General features: G+C 38.9%; 1 protein-coding gene across 1 annotated transcript in view; it reads right to left on the minus strand.

Annotated features, from left to right (window-relative positions):
• Window positions 1-20,324, minus strand: part of LOC123755373 (polycystin-1-like protein 2) — a 128,147-nt gene that overhangs the window by 83,036 nt on the left and 24,787 nt on the right. Inside the window, exons 4-8 of the mRNA XM_069322921.1 lie at window positions 18,531-18,769; window positions 9,956-10,180; window positions 6,681-6,898; window positions 4,404-4,569; window positions 2,159-2,301 (exon numbers count right to left, since the gene is read on the minus strand). Of these exons, the coding sequence (XP_069179022.1) occupies window positions 2,159-2,301; window positions 4,404-4,569; window positions 6,681-6,898; window positions 9,956-10,180; window positions 18,531-18,769 (991 nt within the window). The remainder of the gene's footprint in view (window positions 1-2,158; window positions 2,302-4,403; window positions 4,570-6,680; window positions 6,899-9,955; window positions 10,181-18,530; window positions 18,770-20,324) is intronic.

Genomic DNA, 20,324 nt, shown 5'->3' on the forward strand with positions numbered 1-20,324 from the left:
TTAATTCATGAAAACTTGGCTTATTAGGCAAATCGGGCCTTGCATAGTAGGCTGAGAAGTGAGTTCTGGGTACTAGGTACGACATATATATATATATATATTTATATATATATATATGCAAACAAGCCTGAATGGTCCCCAGGACTATATACAACTGAAAACTCACACCCCAGAAGTGACTCGAACCCATACTCCCACAACTGGTATGTACAGGGACGCCTTAATCCGCTTGACCATCACGACCGGACATAAGGAAGTGATAGCCGAGGCTATATGAACCACTTCCCCGCCGGCACTCGGATGGTAATCTTGGGCATAGCATTTTATCAAATCACCTCATTCTTTGGGGCACACGTGAGGAACACAAATGCAAACAAGCCTGAATGGTCCCCAGGACTATATACAACTGAAAACTCACACCCCAGAAGTGACTCGAACCCATACTCCCACAACTGGTATGTACAGGGACGCCTTAATCCGCTTGACCATCACGACCGGACATAAGGAAGTGATAGCCGAGGCTATATGAACCACTTCCCCGCCGGCACTCGGATGGTAATCTTGGGCATAGCATTTTATCAAATCACCTCATTCTTTGGGGCACACGTGAGGAACACAAATGCAAACAAGCCTGAATGGTCCCCAGGACTATATACAACTGAAAACTCACACCCCAGAAGTGACTCGAACCCATACTCCCACAACTGGTATGTACAGGGACGCCTTAATCCGCTTGACCATCACGACCGGACATAAGGAAGTGATAGCCGAGGCTATATGAACCACTTCCCCGCCGGCACTCGGATGGTAATCTTGGGCATAGCATTTTATCAAATCACCTCATTCTTTGGGGCACACGTGAGGAACACAAATGCAAACAAGCCTGAATGGTCCCCAGGACTATATACAACTGAAAACTCACACCCCAGAAGTGACTCGAACCCATACTCCCACAACTGGTATGTACAGGGACGCCTTAATCCGCTTGACCATCACGACCGGACATAAGGAAGTGATAGCCGAGGCTATATGAACCACTTCCCCGCCGGCACTCGGATGGTAATCTTGGGCATAGCATTTTATCAAATGATGGTCAAGCGGATTAAGGCGTCCCTGTACATACCAGTTGTGGGAGTATGGGTTCGAGTCACTTCTGGGGTGTGAGTTTTCAGTTATATATATATATATATATATATATATATATGTCGTACCTAGTAGCCAGAACTCACTTCTCAGCCTACTATTCAAGGCCCGATTTGCCTAATAAGCCAAGTTTTCCTGAATTAATATTTTTACTATAATTTTTTTCTTATGAAATGATAAAGCTTCCCTTTTCACTATGTATGAGGTCAATTTATTTTTATTGGAGTTAAAATTAACGTAGATATATGACCGAACCTAACCAACCCTACCTAACCTAACCTAACCTATATATATAGGTAAGGTTAGGTTAGGTAGCCAAAAAAAGCTAGGTTAGGTTAGGTTAGGTAGGTTAGGTAGACGAAAAAACATTAATTCATGAAAACTTGGCTTATTAGGCAAATCGGGCCTTGTATAGTAGGCTGAGAAGTGAGTTCTGGCTACTAGGTACGACATATATATATATATATATATATATATATATATATATATATATATATATATATATATATATATATATATATATATATATATATATTTCTATATATATATATATATATATATATTTCTATATATATATATATATATATATATGTCGTACCTAGTAGCCAGAACGCACTTCTCAGCCTACTATACAAGGCCCGATTTGCCTTATAAGCCAAGTTTTCATGAATTAATTGTTTTTCGACTACCAAACCTACCTAACCTAACCTAACTTTTTCGGCTACCTAACCTAACCTAACCTATAAAGATAGGTTAGGTTAGGTTAGGTAGGGTTGGTTAGGTTCGGTCATATATCTACGTTAATTTTAACTACAATAAAAAAAAAATTGACCTCATACATAATGAAATGGGTAGCTTTATCATTTCATAAGAAAAAAATTAGAGAAAATATATAAATTCAGGAAAACTTGGCTTATTAGGCAAATCGGGCCTTGCATAGCAGGCCGAGTATGACGTTCTGGCTACTAGGTACAACATATATATACATATATATTTAGTGTGGGTTTAGCAGAACCTTGTAAAACGTGATCGTTTGGGTCGGAGGAAGACTGAGAACCAGAGGTGTTCGTCAGTAAGTCTGCTGTTAGCGTTCGTCTCCATCAGGAACTTAAACTTTTTCTTCTCCTCCTCTCCTGCCACTGGAAGGAGACGTTCAACCTGGAAAGAAATTGGAAGCAAAATTTATTTTCGAAAGAAAAAATATACTGTATTGAATTATTTGATTACATAAAACAGTTTGCTCTTCTATTGCTGGGAAATTAATTTATTTTCCTGCTCGTCTCTGGGTGTTGTGAGTTGACGGTAGTGCAAGAGTTTCATGATAGTGACTTAATGCCCCAGTCCTGTTGTGTTGTTATGGGTAGGTAACTTTTCAACAAATTCTTTTTAACATATTTATTGTGAGATATGATTTACCACATATATACTTGACACAGGTAATGCATTATATATAATACCTTTCTCCGTGTAAGTAATTACTTGTTGATCCAAGGAGGCCAACTGAAGCTCTCTTTTTTTTTACAATATCTCTCCCTTTACACCATGTAAAATTTAGTATCACGTGAACTTAATTTAATTACTCTGTGTTCTCTGTTGAGCCCATCACTCCTTTCTTACCTTTATTGAATTACGTTCAATACAAATAAGGAATACATACTTTATTTGACAAATGGAACACTACATTACATATCTCTGTCTATAAAAGAGAATGACGGTCTGAGGTTGAACGCTTGAAGTTAGCATCATTAAACTTGGTAGAATTAAATGTGATTTTATGGGAAGTGCCCCTTGGGAGTCAGGGTTTAGCCCCCACCCCCGCATCCACTGAAGGGTGTGGAGCAGCTCATATTCCTCCCACACAAAGTTGGCGGATAATGTGTGGTACCCAAAGTCCTTAGAGTTTAGCACTCGAGATGGGCACGGCGTGTTGTTGTTGTTGTTGTTAAAGATTCGCTACCTGGAACATAAAGTTCCAAGTATCACGGACTATGGTGAGCCCGTAGAAGGCGTGTGTGTGTTGAGAGACACAGGACACGTGTGCTGGGAGGAGAGGGACAGGACACGTGTGCTGGGAGGAGACGGACAGGACACGTGTGCCGGGAGGAGACGGACAGGACACGTGTGTAGGGAGGAGACGGACAGGACACGTGTGTTGGGAGTAGAGGGACAGGACACGTGTGTTGGGAGGAGACGGACAGGACACGTGTGTTGGGAGTAGAGGGACAGGACACGTGTGTTGGGAGTAGAGGATCAGGACACGTGTGCTGGGAGTAGACGGACAGGGCACGTGTACTGGGAGTAGACGGAAGTAGTGGGAAGTGTGCAAAATCGTAGCTTTTTGGCTTATCACAACACCTGCAGCCGTGCACACTTTTACCATCACCAGCTTTGACTACATCCGTCTGACGTACAATATTTTTCCAAGAGAGATTAAAGGGCTCTGTTGTGACGTTCATTATTCTTCCCATGTAGATTAAACACCCTCGATCTGTCATCCATAATTTTAGTTACCTCGGTGACGCACGGTTTTAGTCATCCTTGATGTTCAATGACGTCATCAGCCGGCCGTCTACAACTTCCCTTAATCAATCTGTTTTCTAATTATTGTATTAATCCCATTTTCAATTACTTGTTATTTAGTCCCATAAGTATCAACCTCGATAAAAGCCATACGTGTATGAATACACTCTGGCTTCCTGTCCCCCGACACAGTGAATTAAATTATTATTATTATACCCATTTTTCTGCTAATACACTTTACTCTTCCCTTAACGATTTGCTCCAATACTTTTTAGTTACTAGTAAACACTATTTAAATTGTGAGAAATACTGTTTGTGTCCCCAGCTAAAGATTGTATTTTTATACCCAATATTTTTTGTGTATATCCAAAGATGACTTATTGAGAAAAGGAACGATTGAAACAGCCTTCCTCCTATTTATATTATACGAAGGAATTAATACAGAATCTGGACTGACAAGTGTCAGTCCGCAATATATAAATATGAAGCCTTACAGAGGGAAGCTAAGGATTATAGTGTATATGTTTCCCTGTGGTCCTGAGAAACATGATTATCTCAGCCACCGCGTCATCCAAATACAGCGTCCGCGTCGGGCCAGCTGGGTCAAGCACCATTGGGTTTGTTCAGTAACTAGTTGGGTGAACACAGACTCACTTATCGCTAATGAGGCAAATAATGAACGTCTTTAATCATTCAGTCTCAGTCAGGATAAAGTTAAAAAAAAAATGGTAAGTGCTCACCTGGCCATCATAACTCTCCACAGCAAACCACTGGTCAGCGATAAAGTGGTATTTCGTCTCCGTCTGGACGTCTGTGATGATAATGCAGTTGAGGAACCAGGAGGCGTTGACACCCTTGCCACTGTTGTCGTGCCACACTCTCAGCAACTGCAGGGCTCCAAGTGGTCTGTGTGGTGCGTTTCATAAGCCAGAAAATAATATTTTAAATTCTGTATTTTTATTTTTATGTTGCTGTCAATAAAAACTATACAAAAATTAATTAAACTATGTGTTAGGACTATTGGTGGAATCTCAGTGTGGTGCTGATGGAGGGTTGGTCTAACAGGGGCAAGATAAAGATATATAATAACAATAGATGTCTTGGTTTTTGGTGTTGGATTTAATACTTATCAACTGAAGGAGGGTTATTAAAGCCACTTCAGCAGCTTATTGACCAACCAGCCAGTATACTTTAGTCTTGAAGATACTCCAAGACTTAATAACTTCTTATTGCAAGTTCACCGAGAAACAGTACAGTACATTTTCCGGTATATGTACCTCTTGAGTAGCACGTACATCACGGTATATGTACCTCTTGAGGAGCTCGTACCTCATGTTATATGTACCTCTTGAGCAGCTCGTACCTCATGTTATATGTACCTCTTGAGTAGCACGTACATCACGGTATATGTACCTCTTGAGGAGCTCGTACCTCACGGTATATGTACCCCTTGAGTAGCACGAACCTCACGGTATATGTACCTCTTGAGTAGCACGTACATCAATGTATATGTATCACTTAAGTAGCTCGTACTAATTTTTTCTTGTATAAATAAATAATGTACTTTTCATTTTGTAAACAAAGTTATTATATATAATGTATAATTATATTTATAAGAGTTCAACCAGCTTAAAACCTTTGTTCAACTTAAATTTAAGAGCTTGATCTTTTCCACAATAAGCTTTAAATAATAGTAATCAATTGCAAAGTTTGCAGGATGTAAGATATGTTGTGGTATACACCTGTTTAACACTGGCATTAACATATGTTGTGGTATACACCTGTTTAACACTGGCATTAACATATGTTGTGGTATACACCTGTTTAACACTGGCATTAACATATGTTGTGGCATACACCTGTTTAACACTGGCATTAACATATGTTGTGGTATACACCTGTTTAACACTGGCATTAACATATGTTGTGGTATACACCTGTTTAACACTGGCATTAACATATGTTGTGGTATACACCTGTTTAACACTGGCATTAACATATGTTGTGGCATACACCTGTTTAACACTGGCATTAACATATGTTGTGGCATACACCTGTTTAACACTGGCATTAACATATGTTGTGGTATACACCTGTTTAACACTGGCATTAACATATGTTGTAGCATACACCTGTTTAACACTGGCATTAACATATGTTGTGGCATACACCTGTTTAACACTGGCATTAACATATGTTGTGGCATACACCTGTTTAACACTGGCATTAACATATGTTGTGGTATACACCTGTTTAACACTGGCAATAACATATGTTGTGGTATACACCTGTTTAACACTGGCATTAACATATGTTGTGGCATACACCTGTTTAACACTGGCATTAACATATGTTGTGGTATACACCTGTTTAACACTGGCATTAACATATGTTGTGGCATACACCTGTTTAACACTGGCATTAACATATGTTGTGGCATACACCTGTTTAACACTGGCATTAACATATGTTGTGGTATACACCTGTTTAACACTGGCATTAACATATGTTGTGGCATACACCTGTTTAACACTGGCATTAACATATGTTGTGGTATACACCTGTTTAACACTGGCAATAACATATGTTGTGGTATACACCTGTTTAACACTGGCATTAACATATGTTGTGGTGTACACTTGTTTAACTTTGGCATTAAGCCCCTCACCAATGTTTCCTGCTCCTCTGGATCCCGGTCACTGATACAGAATATTTATAATAATTTTAAATTTTTGTGTTAATTTTTGAGTTACATGCATAAATTTGGTGTAAAAAAATGCAATAGAATATTCAAGAGTATAGATACACAAAAAAGAATGAACATTATGGGCGATGGTGTTGAATACAAGAATGTGTATGAATTATGTAAATATGCATGTTTTAATGAAAAGGAGAAGTGCGGGTGAAAGATAAAGTTTACTAATAGCGTAAGAAAGTGGGTTATGAAGGAAAACGGGCTGTCTACCATCCTGGCAACTTGTTCAGGCTGTAAGCAGTTACAAGACACATTCTCCCACCTCGGGACGGTCATGACGAAGATATCAACGTCGCCCTTGCGCAGGATCTTGCGTCTGTCATCCCCAATGGTCCGCACGTCTGTCTCATCATGTTCTCCCGACAGAATGAACTGCACGACGGAGTCCGTCTGGGCGCCCTTGATGTTTCCCGTGAAGACTGCGATCTCGTACAAGTACTTGTCCTCCACCTTATTGTCGGGCAGAGGCGCCGCTCCAAGCTAAATAAAGTTATACAGATAGTTAAACGTCTGTTGCATATAATCATTTATTCATCTCTGTAAGGAAAGAATATGATAATAAAGCGATCATTTCCGATGCAATCCAGAACCAACGTAAAAAGATTTGCTATAACCTTCGTAAACACAACATAGTAACAATCTTACAGCTCTTCTATACCAAATCTAAAGTAATTTATTTAAGACATTAAAGAAACAATAATTCCTTCTAATACTATAAAAATAGTCGCACATCCTGTATCCAATATTTATTTTTTATTCCGATAGCACCTGTGAGAAATATCAACAAGTATTCATACTGTCAGTTGCAAATCCTTATACACTATGTTGGACTACTCACAGTAGTTGTCACCGTAAAGCAAGTCTGCCAGAGCAAGTGACAGTGTTGGACATGCAGCCTTACACCTGTGAGCACCCAATTCTATTTGGAAGAAGTCGTGCACCAGGTGCATAGAACCTTATCATTTAATTGAGAATTTTAGGACTTGCTGTGCAAAATCAACCTTGAATAAGAATTTCAATGGCTGTGGGTTCTGCTTCAAATAATTAACAATTTTGATAGGCTTAATATTTTAGAAGCAGAGAACAGTGAATTATTCAAATAAATTATTTAAGTAAAGTCTCGCGGTCTCAGTAAACAGTTAATTTATATACTTCCTTAAAGTGTCAATGAAAAGGTAAACAAGTCAGACAGAGAGGCATTTCGATCCAACTGAGAGATGCCATTTCACGAAGAACTCGACTATTCACAAAAAACGTCCCCTAAGTTTAACATTGTGGTTTGACACTTCTCTGTGCCGTCCCAGATTATCAATAAAGCAATTTGGGGACATGAGGAATCCTCATCGTACTCAGGAACGTTTACAGGATATATTTAAGTGAATCATTGAAATATACGACTACTCTGATAGGTGACATATGTTCACTTAATTCCCCGCATGGTCACTTCCTGAAAAAGTGACACACTTAGGAAGGTTTCCATTCACGGTGCACACCACATACTGTATATACACTCATGCACTCTCCGGACTCACAAGTTCACCCGAACAGGTGTTCGGGTGAAAAAGCGAAGCACAACTGGGCGACATACGTGACGGCCACGCAAGAGATCTATAAACAGAGAAGAAAGTAGGCTCTAAAGCAGTGTAAAATTTTCACTGATATCAAAATGCAAACAACTTGAGACATTCATCATCATCATTTGCAACTTGGGGCTCGTAGGGAACACAAACGAGCACAAGCGCTATGAGGCAGTGCCAGTGAGGCGGCGCTTTTGTGGCAGCTGGCTGACCTAAGGAGTATGCATAACATTCAAGGTCGGTGCAACAGTGTTCTCACTACAGGCAGCAGGAACGTCAAGTCATGTCTCATACACAGGCTTGTGGTAACTTGTTTCTTCAGTCACTATGCTATCATAGTGTGGTGTTGCAAACTAGTCAATCAGTAACTAGAAGACATTCTGTTTTTTCAATAGCAATTTTAAACGATTGTGGAAGTATTGTCAACTGATTCAGGCCTTCAGTGACTTCACAAATGGTCTTCCAATTAAACTTGACAGTGTGCTCATTCAAATTTGTTGGGTAAGAGAATCAATATGTTGTTGATGGTGGCCATTACCTAAATGCTGTGAACTAGCTTAGGAGGCAAGCTGCTCTCCTAAATCAAATCATATGGTCCCTTCCTTAACAGCTAATGGGAACTCAAGATACTTAGCTGCTCTCATCATTAAGCAGTATTATTTTACATATTCATATAATTATCAAACTGCTATTTGAGGCCCTAAAAGTCACTCCACATGGTCTATTATTACAACCAAATTGACACAAGCAAGTCAACCCCATATCTTCCAAAAACTACAAAGATTATTTGGGTGAAACAAGGGATTGATCAGAATAATCATGTTGACTCTATTTAATACCGGGAAAATAGCAGAGGTGGTTAATTTAATGACAAATATGATTTGTATTTTTTTCTTTTTCCTTTATTATTGAAAAAAAACTTGCGATCAAAATGATTGCTGATTTATTTAAATACTAATGTACAATCATTTAATAAGAACCTTTAGTTTGTGAGGACAATCAGGTGACATTTCTGGTCATGAGCCTTACATTCTCACCAGCACAAGCTGAAAATTCATTAGTTGCTCCAAGAGTACTGGGTAATGTTTTTTTAATTTCCCCAAAATTTTGATCCTTCGAGCCAAATTAAAGCAAAAAACATGTATATTAAGGTGGCAAGGTCTTGTTATATAAATAAACTATTTGTAAACCCAGGAATTTGACAGGGAAAATCAACTGGGGTTACGTGTATCTGAAGATGGAGCATACAGTGGAGGAACAGGTTGCCCACATCTGAGAGCTTGGGGGGTTATACAAAGACCTTGGACAGACTTCAGCAGAAGCCTCCAGACTCTTGTGGTTTTAGTAGAATCTCAGTTGTTTACCCTTTCACAAGTCAGGGAGGTCCAGTGATAGCATGAGCGGCTGGGAGTCCCTTGATCACGGGTTCGATTCAACTCAGACCTCCAGTTGATTTTCTCAATAATATGTCGTGTTAGTGTGATTTCTTTGTGTAAGTCATAACAGACTAATGGAATTACACTCAAATCATACAAATAACAGACTCGTATACTAACAGGCTAGCAATCTTCCAGTCTCACAAACTAACAGGCTAGCAATCTTCCAGTCTCACAAACTAACAGGCTAGCAATCTTCCAGTCTCACAAACTAACAGGCTAGCAATCTTCCAGTCTCACAAACTAACAGGCTAGCAATCTTCCAGTCTCACAAACTAACAGGCTAGCAATCTTCCAGTCTCACAAACTAAGAGGTTAACAGACTTACCAACTCAAACTCATTGGCAGTTTGCTAAATTGCTTGATTTGATTTTTGAAGTGTTCAATATATATGTATTGTTACTAAAATAAAAAAAATTGTTTCTTTCACACTAATATTTCTTTTTCAACTTTATTCGTCTATGAACTCTAAAAATATGACTTTACACTCAAACATCAACTATCAATACTACTATCAACCTCACCTTCTCAAGATCCTTTTTGTCATAGATTCGAGCCCAAATAAGTAAGATAACAAAGATGGAGAGACAGATGATGAGCGTGAGGTAAATGGTCAAGTTGTCCGTAAATCCCATGTGAGCGAAGACATAGTTGAAATCCACTGTGTTAGGCATCACGAACATGCTGGCGCCGAAACTTGTGAGGTGGTTGGTTGTACATGTGGTTAGAGTCTCTGTTGCATTTATAATCTGTAAAAAGATAAGAAGACACTATAAACCGCATTTACAATGTTGGGAAAAGTGAGGACAAATGTACTGTTGAAATATGACTTGATTTTGTAGGATAGAAATAGCCTAAGCTACTCTTTCCCTTTGAGATGTATTTTATTGTCTTAATAAACGTACTTTAACTTGAACTTGACTTGATTTCCTTAAAAAATTAAATGACGTAGCTGATTAAATAAACAGGCAAATGAAAAGCTGCCACCATTTAAGAACTAACAATACACACCTTTTGCAATAAAGTGTGAATGTGTCTTCCGGAGTTGGTGTAACCAGTGTTGGCACAAAGCGACAAAACGTTGCTAACATAACAACCAGCTATACCGTAACCGTGACAGATATACAATATCTCACATCGTGACCATTGGATTCATTAATAAGAAAAGGATTGCATTAAGATAATACAAGAGTTATTGGCACACCTTCCACAAGGTAAATACATAATATTACTGATTTTTTTCATTCATGATTAGTTCGAAAATATCATATTGTTTAGACATTTCGGAAATTGCAAATAAATATGAGAGAGATGAAGCTATTCAAATGCTTCTTAATAATAGATTATTAAACTTTCCAACTAAATAGAATAATCGATTGATGCATGCGTATTAAATACCAATAAGAATAAAGCATGGGCTACTGGCACTTTACTTATAAACTTTACTGAAGTCAACAAACTAGCGAAATAACTAATTAATTAATTTCATACTTATCAACTAGAGGACATAGTCCTGAGCTAGACGACTTCTCATCAATCACCTTCAAGATACAATTGAGGCAGGACGTACAGCTCCAGCTCTCAAGACTCGCCTTCCAGCCTTCTTGAAGACAACACTGCCTTTGCCATAACATTACGTGACGTCATTCACACCTGTCCTATTCCCGAAAAGGGATTCCTTATTCGTATTTCTACCTAGCTCATTGTTTCCGTAATCGACAACCGTTAGCAAGGTCGTTGGTGTGGTATTACGAGTAATAAACTACGCACTCTTAAAGGTGACATGTCCCCTTGGCCTTCCTCCTACTACCATAATAGACGGAGCAAACTGGCGGGGTTGTGTATCTCACACACGCGTCATGTACGCCATCTTTACACAAACACCTGCTCCTTATTGTCCGAACTGCATTGTCCCTCTTACGGTCTTGCAGACTTGCCTCACTTCTCAGGAGGAACTTATATCTTGCTTTCTTAATGTTTCTCAAGATCAATTGCCCCTCAAAAAAATTCTTCGTGAACCCAATACCTTTGATACCGCTCACCTTATGTCCTTTTGTTTTCATATTGGCATCTTAAACGACATTAGCGCCTTTTGAATATTCAACGACAGACAGTGCTACAAAGTTTCTTCAGCTTGAGGCATTCTTTTTTTTATAGTTACTTACTTCCCTAGATAACTAGAAATTATATTTTCTACAAGGTAGAGGGGTAAATAGACAGAAAGAAATTAGGAAACAGGTTAAGAAATAGACAGAAAACTGAAAATGAACAGATGGAATACATGAAAGTATCACGAGGTAATTGAGAAATGGAATAAGAGAGAGATACTTGTAATACTTGTAGACTGATGCTCACATCAACAGTCAGCTGTGGAAGTGAATAGATTATAAATTTGACTGACAAGAGAACAATTGGGCATATACATGGGTTGATTAACAGTCAGATGAGAAAACAGACAGACAGATAAGCAAATGAACAGGCAGGTGAAAAATATGAGGGAACTATCAGGAGCAAGTGCCAAGCCATTGCGACTATTTAGCACTTGGAAGGGGTCAAGATAAGGATTTAGGATGGGACGGGGAAATGAATAGTGCCCAACCACTTGGATGGTCGGGGATTGAACGCCAACCAGCATGAAGCTAAACCGTCCAGTCCATGTGGTTCTCCTGAGCCCTCACACCACCACATACCACCACCACCACATAGCACCACATAGTGGGCGGGCATTTGAGCGCGCTGACCGTTTGATCGGTGTGCGTGAGGGGATATAATTTTTCCCATCCTGCTCCTTGGGCCTTTCAAATAAGTAGCACATGACCTAGCATCACACGCCTCATAGGTCCAGGGTGGAGAGCAAGCGTTTGGGCGGCTCACCTCTTTGATGATTGTCGTGTGACTGACTGAGGTAAATGTGGGAGGGGTAGTATTACATCAGAGCAGCTACCGCTCCCTTCCCCCCACACACTTAGCAGTTAATAGCTTACACACATTTTCTCGGTATACATAATACTAAATAAATAGGTAGGAGAAATAAACCCGTTTATATATAATTTTTATTCTTTATTATTATTATTAAACACGTAAGACATTTACAGCTACAATAATAACAATAATAATAATAATAATAATAATAATAATAATAATAATAATAATAATAATAATAATAATAATAATAATAATAATAATAATAATAATAATAATAATAATAATAATAGTTCTTTGTTCAGCTTTGAGAGTAGACAGTCATCTCGACCATCGTAGCTTTCTCAGTCGCTCATTCAACCTTCGTGCCATCCTAGTCAATCAACCAATTTGTAGAATGAAAAGGGGATATGAGTTTTTAGTTGTTAAATGTTTTAAATAAATAGTCATTATTGTTTTAAATAAATAGTCATTATTGTTTTAAATAAATAGTCATTATTATTATTATTATTTGCGTCATTCTTTCTTTCTTTCATTCAATCTTATCATAAGTATTACTCACGATACTAATATCCTGGCTGATTTCTTCACACAGCGTTTCAGTTATCAAAATTGTTTAAGCAGAATGTTCACTTACACACAGGCATTTTCATCCGAGCATAGGTGAATTTCAACACTTTTTCATCATTCTTGGCAAATCGACCATATTTAAATGTTTCATCAAAGTGAAGCAAGGCGGGCTTTATGGCTAGTCTGGAAAAATGGTAGGTAAATAAACAGCATAATTCCCACAAAAGTAACTGTTCAGGGATTGAATCTTTTTCTTCATAATATATGTCATAATCTTGGAAGTAGGACATTTTTCTTCGAAATATCTTGAATATGTTCCTATTGCGGGATTGGTGTAGCTGTCTAGTATAACTATGTTGGTTCTATCTTCATCCTTATTAACATTAACATAGAATGTTAGCCTATTGTCCTATTTTATTACAGGAACCAGATTCCAGAGTGTTGATTATGAACATCACAGGCTTCTTTTTATGCATTTTTTGCACTATTTTCCTTACGTCATTAACTAGGAAACATCCTAAATAGTCAACCTTTTCACCTAAATTACTTCTAATAGCCTCATTTATTTCCAAACAATTCATATTAATATTTATCCTCGCGTATCGCAAATAACTCACCGGTCTGCATTAATGCTGATCACCCATGTTGTAGATCCGTAAACTAGAATGACTATATTTTTAGCTACACCACGTTTAAATTCCAAAGCAATCTGTAGATTACTGTTATTTTCAATCGGGATGGTGTCATCTATATCCTCGGATTGTAAATTAAAGGCTAGTATGGTTCCACCATTCACATATGTATCATAAGACAATATATTGTCTTTATCGAAGCCTAAGGCTTGTAATGCTGTGTAAGTCAACTTAGCGCAGTTATGAGGGAAGTCACACCCAATATTCACCATATTAGTGCTATTTTGCAATATTAATACCTTACTAAGCTAGCAGTTTTGCAAATAAAGTGGGTTGCGATTATATACCCCAGACATGGCCTCCATATCAAGGATGATCATATATAAATGTTCTGGTATGACAGTCCCCCATGGTTGATTCAATGTTATCGAGCGCTGACCTGTACCCAATATATATATGTTTTGTATAAAGTTTTATTAAAAGTATACGCAATAGGAGAGTTGTTCTGCAACATAGCTTTATTAATGGCTATTAATCCTTCAAAATGAGGCAATACCCTATCGACCCATAGACGTGTAGACTTGATATTATAATTAAAATTAGCTTGTTCATTATCACTGAGTACAAGCCATTTATCGGGTTAAAGTTCGAGGCACACCCCTAATGCCCACATTATCCAAAACGTACTCACTAACTGATGTGACATCCAACATTAGTTTAAAGCAGGTATTTACACTGCTCGTTTTCATATCAGTCATCCGCTGCTTCTCTCCAGCTGATGCAGTAGTAAAATAGCTAGCTTCAATTTTGCCAGGATAGACATGATTAAAAAACTGAGACAGTTTATCGTAGCGTGCAGCCTTACATCAGGAAATCGTAAATAACAGCTTTACATATGACCAGAATGAGAATAATGAGCTGGTTTCAACTACTGTTTCGTTTAAATACACAATAGCGGATTTTAATAGAGTTTACAACAATCCATTCACTAACGAGATGTTTTTAGCATCTCTAAAGGTGATGTTCCGTCTTCTTTGGTTAGATCAATAGACAACTCCAAAGCTATAGATGATAAATCCACCATCTAACCATTCACCCCCTTTATGATGAATTCCAGATAGGTGTCTGTAAACATATTATTGACCCCAGAATTCACAGGTAATACATCCACCGTTTGTCTACTTGCAATTGTTGATTCTACCAATCGAGGGGAAAATACTTTAGGAAAGGCTTCACTAACAGCGGCGGTATAGTGTTCTAATGGCACCTGGAGGCCAAGAGCGTTATATCCGGCCATGTTGTAACACCACCCGTTTGTACCACCACTATAATGTGTCACCACTATAATAGTTACTAAACTAATAATGTAAACACTACTTATCCTGAGTAACACTTCCCCATTGGTTGCACTTGGTAACACTGTTATGGGCTGACATATGATGGTTACACCGGGACTACAAAGTACACTGCTAACAAGGAGATGCTAACACAGGATGAAATACGCTGCCACCATCTGCCTTTGACCATTGAGACTATATCAAGCAACGAGGCAAGAAACATTGCTTGACTTGGAGAGTACTTTCTATAACTGTCATTAATTATGAAAACGGTTGTCAGCCACTATATCCAAAAAGGCTAAGAGGATTAAACAATTTACACAGATGGGAAATTTAAAATTTTATTGAGACCAAAATTATGTCAATCACCACTTATAAATCCTACTCTAACACTGGCAAAAATTTAAGAAATTTGGACAGGGAACAAAACCTCAGAGATCACACACATTACCTTAAAACCTCTGTCTCTCCCTGGCTGAGATGTTCTTCACAGCCCTCTCTGGGCCCCGGTGTCCGGCACTCTCCTTCCTAAGTCCCTACAGGACCTCTATATACAACCCCCACAGGGGGGAGGGGAAGATCTGCTGTTGCTACCTGGTCAGAAATGCTTGGGGGGTCGGGCCACACGTGCACAAACACTTAAGAAATATTTCAATAAGCTTGTTTGACATTCACCATACACTCTTCAAGAGAGGAGTTATTAATTACGTGTGTGACTGACCTCTGACCTGGCCAAAAGAGGGAGATCCAGGGATGTTTACACATAAGAATATGGAGTCTAATTCCCTTTCCTGAAATATTACATACTTGAAACTATGCTGACTAAGACTAACCCAGGAATTTTTAATCAATATACAAGATAAACCGGAGGTCATCTGGGCTGACCTCTTGGAGAAGGCTTCCCTGGGTGTGAACTCTAAGGGGGGGGGGGTTCCTGGGTGTTACAGCTCACCCATGACCCCCCCCCCTTAGAGTTCACACCCAGGGAAGCCTTCTCCAAGAGGTCAGCCCAGATGACCTCCGGAGTATCTTGTATATTGATTTATTGATTAAAAATTCCTGGGTTAGTCTTAGTCAGCATATATATATATATATATATATATATATATATATATATATATATATATATATATATATATATATATATATATATATATATATATATATATATGTATTAAGAAGGTGAATGAATAAATATGCATAAGATATAAACTGAAAAATGTTAGCATTAACTTACTAACTTACTTATGTGCCGGTGTGGGGGCTGGGCATGTGTGCGGCTATGAATCCTTATCTGTGTGTTAACTGGATGGGATAACGAGCCGATAGCCTCGTTCCGTCGTCCTCTATGATGGGGTGGTTAGATGTGTGTGACATTAGCTCTCCTTAGCAGAGTGTTGAGCGGGTGGGATAATGACTAGATGACGTCTGTCTGTCACTCCCATCGATTGCGGTAAGGACTACAACCTAAAATGGAAACATCGATATTCAGCATGATTGTAGGAGGGAAATATTATTATGTGAATACCTGCTTGCACGTGTTTGAGGAAAATGTAATACAGATAAGAGTAGTATATTGAGCTTACGTTTGTGTGATGCAACATTCCGGCGTTGTCCACCTCAAGGGTCTGGTGGTAGTGCTGGTGTACAGTATGGACACAACACTGTTTTGTAAACTGGAAATTGAAAAAAGAAACATATTAACATGTGTGAAATATAATAGACTGGGTAAGTTAAATAATCTCACACTATAAGAATGAATAGTTTACACATTACATATTTCACCTCTGTGAACAGGTGTGGTTGCAATAAATAAACTGTGGAATAAGAATATTACTCACGATTATTGCAGAAGATCTTCTGACATCGCTTACACTTGATATCGTAATGGTCTAGGGGTGGTTTTGTGCATCTCTCACATTCTAGACGACAGCGTTGATTTGATGACGGTATATACAGAATATTGCACTTCATGCAAGTTGTTAAAGTTTATCTTTCAATAACGTCGTGTGTGATGTGGTGCGCAGGGAAAGAATGCTCACGTTAAATTAACCTCAAGTTCATGGGTGGAGGAAACGAGCCCGGGGAATTGAGAAGTGATTGATTACTGACAGGTGTGGTGCACTCCTAATAGTAACACCACCACTCCTTAAATATAAACAGCAGTGGCGGGTCAACCCTGGTAGGGTTAACATCTCCCAGACTCCCCCTGTCAACTTTTAAATACGATTAAGGTTGATGGATGGTAACCACACTGGTGTGTGTGTTTTACTTCTACTGCTGTAATAGGATATTTGCATGGGTCATAATGTTTAAGTTCTGCGTGGTGTGTTGTTGATGACCCCCACCCCTACGGAGGGAAGATAGGACGGGCTACCCTTTCAAAACACTACAGCAGTCACGCGTCAGGCTTCAAAGAGGCAACCCGCACAAACGCTCACTCCCACGCAGCCATGTGCCATGTGGCATGTGGGCATGTGTCCATGTGGCGATGCTCCTCAGGCCTATGTGCTGGGTATGCACCTGCTCCTTAATACTCTGGATGCCAGGTAGGAAAGGGGTGAGGAGGGCCACCCACTTGTTTACAAAATCTATTACGCCTCATTGACTCTCTCACCTTATTTGCCACCAAGACCACCTAGCGGGAACACGCCCCTCAGGGCTGACATGTAACTAATGCCAGGTTTCACACCCACGATGAAGACATTGAAGGCTGGACACTTGGGGTAAAAATGATTTTTTTGGTAAAAAATATTGCCACTTCACTCTCTCTCTCTCTCTCTCTCTCTCCTATTGCCCCCAAAGCTACCGCTTACCCCTCCCCTCTTAACCACCCCTTCTAAAAATCTCGATCTCCTAGGCTTGTCCATCCATGGGAGGGGGCCCACTCTACACCCACAACACATCCTACCTATTTTTATTTGACTATATATCTACACACGATTAATTGTACACTACATACTCACATATTTTCATCTTACTACTAACACTATTGATCACCTGTTCAGTTCACCTGTTACTTACACATATACTTACACTTTACACCCCCATGAGACAACACCCGGGCGCACTTAGACACCCACCGCGACCCACAACCACCCTGTGGGACTATACACGCACGCCTTTGGGGACCCACCAGAACCCTCAGAGACTAGAAACGTGTGCAACACCTGTGCAGGGGCTTAATTGCCACACCTGCACAGGTGTCGCACACGGTTCTAGTCTCAATTTACCCTACTAATGTATACCAACATATTACCAAGCTGGTATGTAAATTTGAAAAATAAACAGCTGGATGTGTAAACGGACCATTATGTAAATGTAAAAACATTTTACCATATAAACAAAAAAGTAGCAAAAGGAATGATATTTAAATTAACAGATATATGAGCTAATGGACAAATAAACAGATATAGAGATGTGTGAATGAATTGATAAATAAGCAGCTGAAGACAGGTGAGTAGCAATTATAGTAACAACATTAGTCCTCATCAGCTCTGGACCTTCCGACAGGTGAGTTACTCAGTAACTCCCGACAATAAGAGTAAATGAACACATAGGCAGGCACATGAATGAATGAGAATAATATAAGTAAATGGAGAAATATTCGAGCAAGACTCGCCTGTTGTAATACTCACCTCAAGACCTCCTGTCTCCCACTTCATCGTTGTTTTGTTCAGAAAAGCAACTCCATTGACTGTGATTCGTATCTTATAGTTAGTTGATATATTCTTAATCACGTCCATGTTGACGTTGTTCCTCGTCACAGGGTCGTCCATCAGACTCATGTTAAAGTCCTTCCTGAACTCGCCGACGCCCACAAAGTACCGGCCTAAACCAGCAAGCTCCTTAGCCAGCAGGAATAACGTATATGTTCCTGGTGGAGAAGCTGCTTTAAGCATTATAAAAAGGGAGAGAGGGAGGTTATATTTCTGGCTGAGAAAACGAGGCGATAATGCTAACAACACAGTAGGATATTGCAACTGAGAAATGAATATAAATTGCTAGCAAAACCTAGTATTCAATATTCAGTTCTGCCACATGCAGAAACTAGCAAGCAAAGCAGCCAAGAAACGTGGAGCCATTGGCCATATCTTATACCTTCTCAACAGCTGTGACTGCAACATTTTATATGAAGTACAAGTTTCATCGAATCTAGAAGATACATCATTGACTTGAGTGGGTTTCCCTCCCCATCATTTATCAGAATTAAGGAGAAGGCTTCCTGCCTGGTGAGAATACAATACTGCCGCCCTGTTCTCACCATGTGAGAACAGCTAAACTCACATAGATCTAAACAGATCTCCGAAAGTTCTTCACCGATTGCTTTAAAATTTTCACACAACGTTCAATTCGCATTCGAGCGGATTTTATATACATATTATATAGATGTCACGTCTGTGACGGGGGAAAAAAAAATGCTGTTTGAAAAACTGTGTTTTTCATGTTTTTTTCAAGGGAGGGAGATCTTCGGAACCTATTTACCTTTTGCTTTGAAATTTTGACACTATGCTGCATTCGCATAGGCGTGCTTTTTTATATATCTACTATATACATGCCTCATCTGTGACAGAAAGAAACATGCGTTTTTTTTTAAACGGCGCCATCTGTTGGACGTAGAAGCAACACACGCTGTAATCTCCATACGTCTTCACCAATTGCTTTGAAATTTTTACACAACGTTCCATTCGAATACATGTGTGTGTTTTTATATGCCAACTATTTAGATGCCACACCTTTTAAAGGTAATAACATTTTTGGGGGCGGAAAACAGCGCCATCTGTTTCACGTAAGAGCAACACACACACTATACTAATTATATAATGATTCCGTTTCAATATTTCCGATTGCATTGATAAATTGAATTTTCAAAGATTTCAATTTATTTTCATTTTGATTTAATATTATGTGTGACATTGCATAGGAATTGAGCTGCATTGTTTACTATGCCATTCATTTCACGTGTATAAATATAGATGCCACACTTGTGACCGGTAAAACATGCTTCTTTTGAAAAACAGCGTCTTCAAAAGAAGAGCAACCCACGCTATACTAAATATGTTATGATTCCATTTCAGTGTTTTCGATTGCATTGATAAATAGAATTTTCATAGATTTTGATTTATTTTCATTTTGATTTAATTATTTTAGGTGACATTGCATTGGAATTGAGCTGTGTTGTTAACCATACCATTCATTTCGAGAGTATTGTTTATTTTTTTATTTTTTTATTGTTTTGCATTTCATTTTTTTAACTGTTCTTATTTTTCAGTGATGGGAACATCAGATCATTTGATGTTCCCAATTTTCTGAGGGGAACATTAGATCATTTGGGAATGCATCGGACGAGGGAGTGGGGAATGGTGGGGAGGACAAGGGGGCAGAGGAGGTGGTAATGGTGGGGAGGACGAGGAGATGGGGGAGTTGGGGAT

The sequence above is a fragment of the Procambarus clarkii genome, chromosome 1, assembly GCF_040958095.1.
Source record: "Procambarus clarkii isolate CNS0578487 chromosome 1, FALCON_Pclarkii_2.0, whole genome shotgun sequence".
Taxonomy (NCBI): domain Eukaryota; kingdom Metazoa; phylum Arthropoda; class Malacostraca; order Decapoda; family Cambaridae; genus Procambarus; species Procambarus clarkii.